Consider the following 9,476-nt stretch of genomic DNA (forward strand, 5'->3'; position numbering starts at 1 on the left):
AACGATTCTATGATTTTTCAGGAACACAGACTGCAAGTCAGTCAGTGGCACTGCAGGCTGCACAAACGTGAAGGTCAAATGAAGAGCAGGTTAGCAGACTCCTGTCTGACTGCCAGCAGCCTGCTTCTCTTCCTCCAAAATCCCCCTAGTCCTCTGTTTATAAGGGTTATTTTTCAAGTACCAACGCTGTTGGAGGGCCACGTGAGATTGGACTCATACATATTAAATAACAAAGCACTTCTTACAGCTTTCCCTTTTTAGAAGCGCTCAGCAAGGTCTGCAAGGCGTCTCTGGCTACAGACAACGCTCCCTGCCAGACATGGGGTAAGGGATCAGGCTGGCAGCGCCCACGGAGAGAGACACAGAAGGGAGGGGGCAGTCCTGGGTGTCGTGTCCTGGGTTTCAGTCGTCTTAGAGCAGACAAAAAGCACTAACCTCTGCAGCAGCACTGAGCACGTTGCTGAAACATGCCAGCGAAAGCGGTAAAGTGCTGTCACTAAGGAGACAGGAAAGTAGCAGCAGGTGCGCAGTCAGATTATACTAATACACCGGTGTAGGGCACGTGAGGAGGTGTAAGTGAACGCTTCCTCCACTGTACAGCAGATACAGCAACTTACCGTGAAGATCATCTATGACACAAGACAAAAAATAACCCTCATGTGCGTTTAGTCCTTCTGCACCGGAATTTGCAATGCAAGTCAGGCACTGCTACGCTTGAGCTCTCAGCAGCAGCGGGACTGCCCAGGCCAAAACAGGAACACTGTCCGTGGGACAGTTCTTGAAGACCGGCCGTTTAAAGGCTACACATGTACATTAGATGTCTTTGCTCAGCATTAAAAAAAAAAAAAGTTTCACAAAACATCAGTCTGCAAATCCGAACCACGAACCAGCAAAATAGCTTACTTGCACATAACTTTGTAAATTCAAAGTTTAATTTACTAAGCAGAAAAAATTCTCCTAGCTTAACCTCTGTGCTACAACGGATCGGATTGCTTCCAATCAAACTTGTTAAAAATCAGCTCAGATATCAACCTGATGTTGCAGCTGGGAGCATCAGAATGAACTAGCATAAAAGGCAAGAAGTTATCTGCAGTGTTAGAAGACACTCACTTTACAAGAGCGAAGGGGAAAGCAGAGGCACATAAAATCAGTGACATCAGTATTATGCACAACAGAGGAAAAGCATCCCAGGCAAAGGATTTCTCCTTAGAGATTTAGCAAGGAACAAGGAACCTAAGTCCAGCAAACAGCAGTGACCACACAAAGCTACGAATCTCAAACACACTTACATGTCAACATTCTTTGTAAGACAGCACGGCAGATCTGTTCAAAATTGACAAATTAAGACCATTTAGTGTTCAGAAGAGCTACAGTTATATGCAGAAAAAGTAAATTGACTCAAAGAAAGAGTTTTGTCCCTCTTAATTTAAAGCTTAACTTTTACCTCAGGCTCTACCGTAGAACAGATACAATAGGCAGAAGGGCAAGCATTTCCCATGCTTACCAGGATTTCATGCCTCACATTCAAATTGAAAAAAAAAAAAAAAAAGAGCAATCAAGGCGAAACCAAGGAAGCTTAAAAAGCCCTTGACACCTCACCTTGGAGAAGTTCTCCGTAAAAAAAGTCTTTGTTCTGGTTTCACCATTTCCTCCTCACCCACCCCAGCACCTGGACCGCCACCCTTCCCTTCTTGCTCTAAGATCTGATTTATTTATACTCAGCAAGGCATAGAGGTATATAATGGAACTACTTTTTTAAACAACCGTTTGTAAATAGGTTCATTTAGTCCTTACATAGGGGAATTTTTTGAATTCCAACTTCCTTCCCAGCTCCGAAGTTTGCTGAAAGCCATTCTGAAGAAAGACGATCGCAAAGTCTGCAAATCAAGAAGGAATTCGCGTTTCAGCATCCCCTTTCAGTAAAGATCACTTGCTCTTTTGCCTCCCCATCTCGGTCTCCCAACAGGACTAGTGTCTGAAGAGCCTCACTCACTACACAGCAGTCAGCAGGAATCGTTTATTTTCTTGGAGTAAAATTACTCCCAGGCAAAAGGACCTAGAACAATGGATGGCAAGGAGCACAGAAACTTAAAGGATTACAAAGACTAAGGAATTTACAGGTCTTATGCTCTATTACTACTTCAGAACTCTTTATGGGTTGCACCTGACCAACTGCACTGCTCCAAAGGTCTGACTACAGCTCTTCAATCAAATTGTGTAGTGATTTTTTCCTAAACAAAACCACAAAATGAATAATAGAAAATGACAGGGGGAAAACGGAACCGTTAAATATTTCTGGTCTAAAATAGCTCAGACACTTTGCAGGAGCGTCAAACTCTCAATATTATCATCCCTGGCCCCATACACCTTGCAACTACACTTTCTTCTGATACTATAACTCAAAGGGATATAGAAATTCAAACCAATTATCTTTTAAGGGGGAAAAAAAATTGCTAAATTCACCAAATATAAAAACATATTCCCCTCACTGAAACGACGTAAGAAAATACAAAGCGAGGCCTCTGTTCTTACACCTCCAAGCTTTTGAGTTGCACAGCCCCTGCCACGGGCTGTGCAGACCAGCAGCCTGGCCCCGCTCCACCAGCGCCCAGTTGAGTGCCTTGCCTGAAAGAACGCGCCCAGCAAGCTCCACGTCCCCGGAGGACTCCTCCGCCTGCTCACAGAGGCCACGAAGTCCGCTGCACAGCCACTCCACCACAGCAGGGGCGTCGGGGTTGCTGAGAACAAACAAAAGCACATTCAGTTCAATCCCTCCTACTCTTGGTAATGCTTGGTTTTTTGCTCCACCATCTTCTTGGACTCAGGAAAGAGCCATCTGTACGGGACTCCGCCCTATATGTGGCATTTCATTTCTTTAATTTGGACCAGCAAGAGCTTTATTTGCTTTATAAAAGATTCCACAACAAACACATCCAAAGGAAAAAATTCGTGTCAAATTGTGTGTTCAAGTATTTCCTCATCTCTGGCATTAAAGTATTTCCATTTTAAAAGTTCTGCTAGAAGAAAGACTTCAGTTCCGATTTCTAAGATACTTGGATAAAAATGCTTAAAAAAAAAAAACAACATTTAAGCTCTTAATCTATGCCTTTGGTTTGCTTAAATTTGAAGTACAGTGGGCACCGAAGGCTTTTTTCCTATCCCATTAATAGACAAGTATACCAATATCAACGGCCTAAAAGATCGCTGTAACATTCCTTCAACACCATAAGAAAACAACCTGAACTTCACAAAGGGTAACTGCTTTTAGTTGTTAGTTCTGTATTGGGGAAAAAAAATTAATGAATTCTTAGAATAGCTATTCTGTGGAGATTAATCCTGCCAAACCTTACTGAAATGTAAGGTTTTGTGAAGACGGAAGCACACAGCTTCTGCAAAGCAAGACTTCTCGTCAAGACCAAATTTCTTTACTGAAAGAGTGGTTAAACATTGGAACAGGCTGCCCAGGGCAGTGGTGAAGTTCCCATCCCTGGAGGTATTTAAAAGACGAGTAGATGAGGCACTTAGGGACATGGTTTAGTGGGCATGGTGGTGTTGGGTCGATGGTTGGACTCGATGATCTTGGAGGTCTTTTCCAACCTTAATGACTCTATGATTCTATGCAGCGCCGATTTTTACGGGCTAAATGGGAGTTTCCAAAGCAGACCTGGCGGCACGGCCAGATGAGCGGAAGGAGCTGGGTTACCGAGCCCTTTCCCACACAGCGTGGTAACTACCCATGCGCAGCCATCTGCGCCCGTGAAACAAAGCACTAGATAAAGCATCACCTAGAACGGTCTGCAGTGGTGGTTCCCACCGAACCACTTCGCTTCACATTGCGGCTGATTCGGCAGCCATCAGACAACCAGCCACCGCACCTTAAACTGCGCTAATTAACCCAGAATAACCTCTCAAACCCGGGGTACCTTCTTAAAGCCTGCTAATCTGATCACTTGCCAGCATCTGACTATATTCTTAGTCCAGAATACCCATGACTAATCCCCAATTACATTTCAATAGGCTTTAAGAGATTAAATGCGTCTGCAAGCCTATAAACCTCTGCTCACCTCTCCAGCAGCTCTCCCAGTCCAACGATGTCGTCTCTGTGCAGGTGCCACACAGCTTCCAGCGCTGGAGGGTCCTAACGAGATGTCACAGTTAGGTCATAGTCTGCATTTGGCAGTTAACATTAACATTTGGCTAACGTAAACTATATATAAGAAATAAAGCTAAATTCCGTTTCTTCAAACTATCCAGAACTTATTAAAATTTAAAAATGACAACATAGGAAATACCGGATGAGGAAAGATTATATTTGATTTTTCCTTCCTACAAATTTTGAATGGTTTAGGGTTGTAGATGCACCATCATTTTAAATTTTCATGGTCAAGTAATAAATATATCCATCTTTGTCCCCCTGGAATAATGCCAATGCTGCATATCCAAGGGAGCAGTGGATATCCCAGAAAACAGGTGACACCACTAAGTTTCAAGTCTGTTAATTCAGATCCAGAAACAGATTAGAGAATTATCGCTTAGCCTATTAACTGTTTATTAGTCTCTGCGAAGCGAGTTTGCTGCTCTCAAATCCACTTCCCAATAGGAGACGACAGAAAGAGACGCTGCAACCGTATGAGCAGAGAAGCCGATGGACACAGAGGAAAAACCAACGCCGCTCGGGCGGTCCTGCTCCTAAACGCCAGGCTTGCTGTCGGCAAAATCAGCACTAGGCATCGCTTCCATGAGGATGAAACTGCCGCCCTTTGTGCCCCCCTCCAACATCCCTTCCAGCTCCCGCGTGTCCTGGAGGGTGTCCCGTGCCAGCAAAACGGGACTCCAGGGTGCACCTGGCAGGGGAAAAAAGGTGCAGCAGCAACTTCTGCTCATTCCAGCCTCCATACAGAAACGCTCCAAGCCAGAAACAAAAATCTTCACACCTTGTGAAGGAAGAGGTACTTGGGAGCCTTGGCCACACAAGCCATTCAGGAGAAAAACCCCACGAGTTTTCTGCAGAGACCAGCAGCTGTCCCGTAGCATGACCCTAGACTCACCCACATATTTTGTCTTTGACAACCTCATTCTTTACTGTAACAAATCTCAATTACACAGCAGCACTTGATCTCCATGTCTACCTGAGAACAAGGAGATCTTAATCAGCTTACAAAACACACAGGATTCTATTTTCAGCCCAGGATCGGGTATTTGAGACTAGGGCATGCCTCTTTATCCTGGCAGATCAGCCTCTTCCTTCTTTCCCACGACAGCAGTGAGCAACCAAAACTGTCCCGCTCACAAAAAGTCCTTAATTCCACTTAAAGCATCACTTATCTTAAGAAAACAAACCACCCAAATGAAACCAAGACAACACATTTGTGAAGCAACGCAACCTGTTACTTGCCATCGTATTTCTCTCAAGCCATTTTCTGCATGAACTCACTTAGGCTTATCACCATTCCCAGATAAATAGAGCGGAGAACCAGAATGCCAACGACGCGCTGAATATTGCTGGCAAAGGACATAAAGGACTTCTGGGACCGTGCCACCCCACAGCCAGCTGGGAGCTTCTGCACTGTCTGGTTAATCCATCTGGATTGTTTAGCCCAGACAGCAAACCTACGCTCCAGCTGATGGATATTGCCAACAATTAGCGTGCTTCATTGATAACAGTAAGGGAGTGAAGCTAAATAGAAAACAATACCCCCAAAGCTTCTATTAACTGGGGTGTCACCTCAGGCGAGTTTAATCCCATTACCCGTGCTGTAACTTCAGACACCGTATTGCCATGCCCTTCCTAGCTGGTTCCTAGTGAGTACAAATGGAAACAGCTGAACATCTCCTTCAGAGAGGCAAGAGTGCTGCTTGCCTAGCTCCCTGAAAACCTACGCTTGATCCCCAAGATGCGGTCAACTCTCCTTTGTGGCAGTTTCACAGAAGCAGCCACACAATTTTAATAATTCACCTACTTCCAAACCTCTACTGAGCCCTCTTCAGAAAAGCAAATCCCGCTACAGAGGCAAGGAAGCTCCCAGTGAACTGGCTTTAAAATAAACAAAACCAACAAAAAACACCCCCACCATTTATAATTCAGTTCATGCTTTTGAAAGGTCAGAAAGACCACAGTTATTCTCAGGAGGAGCTCGTGACTGCAGTCGACCAGAGCAGGGATGAGCAGTGGCAAGGCTGCTCTAGGTCACCAAAAAAAAAAACCACCGAGGGAAACTGAATGGAAGTCACAGCACTTCACTAGTCTGTTTAACAGTTATCCCCAGCCTTCACAGGAGAGGAGGGTTGAAAACATGCTACCACATCCCATGGATGAAGTCTAAACGGTCTGTAATACGGCAACGTTTCTCCATGAGTTCTTACCTTCATTTTCCACATTTCTTGACAGAAGAGTGAGCGACAGAAGACATTGCTGGCCAGCAAATCCTTGACCGTTTGAAGCAAGCCAGACAACCTCTTCTGGAATCACCCCAGAAATGAAGCAGAAATAATTTCCTTTGTAAATAACACATTCTTAGAAAAAACATTTGTTGGTTTTCCCTGTTTACTGCTTTTTAAAGGCTTGAATGGTGGAGAGAAATCGTGGGAAAGGCCCAACCCTTTCGCCTTAAGGCTGAACTAAAGGCAGCCGCGCTGAGAGCAGTGACACCCGACAGCTCCTCAGAGGTGACCTGAGCCAGCAGTCACGGCACAGCTTTTGTACGGATGGCCATCACCACACCTGGCTACACTGCAAACCGAGACGATCGATAAAGATGGAACCGCGGGCAAGAGAGCCCAAACCACGCCAGGGAAGGCTGAGGCACACCAGAGGTGATAACACAGGATCTGCTTAGAGAGACCTGTGTAACGCTGCGCTTTGGCAACGCACAAAAAAAAGCTCCATTTCCAAGCTCTCAGAAACAGCCGCTTTCCTGTATAGGAGAAGAACGCCGTACTTCTGTGAGCGTATCGGAGACATAAACGAATAATCGGCCGCTCAGGTCCTACGTGTTTGGGTGACTTTATCAGAACAGATAGGATGGACTTTAAACCCAGTTTAACAATACCGTTTTCTTGATAAACTAAATGTAAACCTTTCCCCTTACTCTCTGGTCCAAGCTCAGCAGTGGTACTTGAGAGGGGCTTGCAGAAGCCTGGCAGATCCGCTCGATGTTGGTAACAGCATTTTTGGCTGCCAAGATTGCTGTGGGTACACCCAATCTTGAGGCCTGTTCCTGCAGAACTGAGACTGGAAAAAAAAAACAAAAACACCAAAGCAGAAAGCTGACAGCATGGGAGAAAAAAAGGTTTGAACACACGACTATGAAGACAGAAGTCCCAAGTCTTAAACTCCTTCCAGCACAGATGTCATTTGTTGCAAATCATTTTTATTTCCATGTACCATTCCTTTACTGTACATAAAACGAGGGGCAGAGGCGGAATATCCTTGCTAAACGGATTTTTGTATTTTTGTCTTGTGGGGCTCACAGCAACACTTTCAAATAACCAAAATATTTCACGATCAGACCTTGCCAGCGGTGTCATCACCAGACAAGTAAGAAATGAGTAGCCGAATGGGAGACCAGAACAATGAAAAGAAAACAAAACTGGGATTGCATTTAACAGGCAGAAATTCAGTACATAAACAAAAGTTCTTTCCCACATCTGTCTCCTCCTCTTTCACTCACCTATAAATGATTCTGATGATACTTCCTGGTGCTCTACACCACCCTGTCCACCTGGCTTGACTGAATCTTCCACCTGGAAGCCAAACAAAAACATAACAGTCTTAGATGTCTGTTACACACATTTAACAAACCTATTCCCTCTAAAGCATACTGAGCAGCCCTGGCATTCTTGGGGGCTGGAGCAACTGAAGTGAAATTAACACCAAGCTCCCACATGGTCGTGGTAAACAAGAGATTTCAGGGCACTTTACAAGAGACCTAAGTACAGTTATCTTCATTTTATGCAGAGAAAAGAAGATACAGGTCAAAGTTACTTGTCCCCAGTCACCCAACAGATCAGCAGCAGCACCAGGAACAGAATTTCTGTCTTTCAAGTCCCTTCTGTGAAGCCACACTGACATAAATATTTGATGAAACATGTCAAAATGTTGGATCCTTTTCCAGTTAAGTCCCCTTTTTTCTTTTTATAAAGACAAATATTCTGTACAGAAAGAAACATCCTGTGGCTGAACTGTGGGAAGTATTTGAATTGTCTATCCAAGTTATCAAAATCAAAAGCTCTCTCCCGTACATGAGGAGAGGGTAGAACGTGGCCAAGTCAGAATGTTGGCTCAAGCATCTACATAGGCAAATGACACAGGTTTTCATAAAGACAGTCGCATTAGTCAGAAATGGTTGGTAATTCAGAGAAAACCCAATAGGCTCTCCTGATATTTTTTCCTATATTCACAAGAAGCCAGTTCTGACCCCAAGAAAAAGGTGCTGGATTTCCCATTGTCCCAAATCCAAACCATGCTTAACCATTTTTAGTCTGTAACAATAAAACATAGAGGAATAAAGGAAAAAAAAAAAATCTCATTTCTAAAACAGACCTCTAAACTTCAGCTTACTCCTACAGTGCTGTTTTTTCTTTTTACTTATCATGAGAACTGTGTTCCCGGGACAGTCATTCTACAGCTGCCCGAGGAAGGACCCTGGTGGAACCCACCTCCAGCTGGGATCTCCCACGATCCCCAGCCTGACCACTATGCCCCGAACCGTCCCGCTCCTACCTCCAGGAGGAGGTCATTCAGGTTCTGATGGTGATCCAGAAGGCGCAGAGCCGCTTCCCGGAGCTCTGCCCCGCTCCCAAAGGCGCTTTTTCGTTTCCTGGCTCTCCCTGCTGAGAAGTTTGGATTTCTTTTATAACCACAGCTTGCTCCGACAGCCCCCCTGAGGACACCTCCCTCTCTCTGCTGCTACACCACACGTCACTGGCGGGGTGACAGCAGCCCCGGTCAGACCCCCCGTTAGCCGGCAGCACGGCAGGAGCAGCGCAGGATGTTTCTGTACGGTTTGCTCCAGGCAGCTCTGCAGCCAAAGCCCAGCACGAGCAGCCCAGCGCAGCCAAAGCCCTGTCAGGCACTGTCAGCCATCGGCCTCCAAAGGCCCGCGGCCCAAAGCGACCAAAGCGCTGCCCTGACACCCCCAACCCAGGACAGGAGCTGCGGCAGGGCCACAGGAAGGCCACCAGCCTTCGGGAGAGGGCTCCTGGGAGGAGCAGGGCTGAGGAGCTGAGGCGAGGGGCTGCCAGGAGCCCGGAGCACCACGCAGGCCAGCGGAGGGGGGCGTGTACGAGGGCAAAGAGGGGACATTCACCCCTCACTTCCCCTCCGCTGTCCCTGCAAGAAGCGCCAGGCCAAGAGCTCACTCAGAGGAGCCCCGGCGCTGCCTCAGCCCGGACCTACCCAGCAGGTCCCGCCATGTCCTCCCGCCCGGGCCCGCCATCGCGGCGGCCCCCGCCCGCTTCCCGCCAAACAAACCCGC

The 9,476-nt window shown here is 46.2% G+C and overlaps 1 protein-coding gene across 1 annotated transcript in view; it reads right to left on the reverse strand.

The window, feature by feature from the left end:
- Positions 1 to 9,437, reverse strand: part of FANCA (Fanconi anemia complementation group A) — a 38,038-nt gene extending 28,601 nt beyond the window's left edge. Inside the window, exons 1-9 of the mRNA XM_009273075.1 lie at positions 9,398 to 9,437; positions 8,723 to 8,832; positions 7,671 to 7,743; positions 7,089 to 7,231; positions 6,364 to 6,459; positions 4,065 to 4,138; positions 2,626 to 2,738; positions 1,795 to 1,877; positions 1,290 to 1,323 (exon numbers count right to left, since the gene is read on the reverse strand). Of these exons, the coding sequence (XP_009271350.1) occupies positions 1,290 to 1,323; positions 1,795 to 1,877; positions 2,626 to 2,738; positions 4,065 to 4,138; positions 6,364 to 6,459; positions 7,089 to 7,231; positions 7,671 to 7,743; positions 8,723 to 8,832; positions 9,398 to 9,437 (766 nt within the window). The remainder of the gene's footprint in view (positions 1 to 1,289; positions 1,324 to 1,794; positions 1,878 to 2,625; positions 2,739 to 4,064; positions 4,139 to 6,363; positions 6,460 to 7,088; positions 7,232 to 7,670; positions 7,744 to 8,722; positions 8,833 to 9,397) is intronic.
- Between the last annotated feature and the right edge of the window lie 39 nt (positions 9,438 to 9,476).

This window comes from Aptenodytes forsteri, unplaced genomic scaffold (genome assembly GCF_000699145.1).
Source record: "Aptenodytes forsteri isolate BGI_AS27 unplaced genomic scaffold, ASM69914v1 Scaffold271, whole genome shotgun sequence".
In the NCBI taxonomy this organism is placed as follows: domain Eukaryota; kingdom Metazoa; phylum Chordata; class Aves; order Sphenisciformes; family Spheniscidae; genus Aptenodytes; species Aptenodytes forsteri.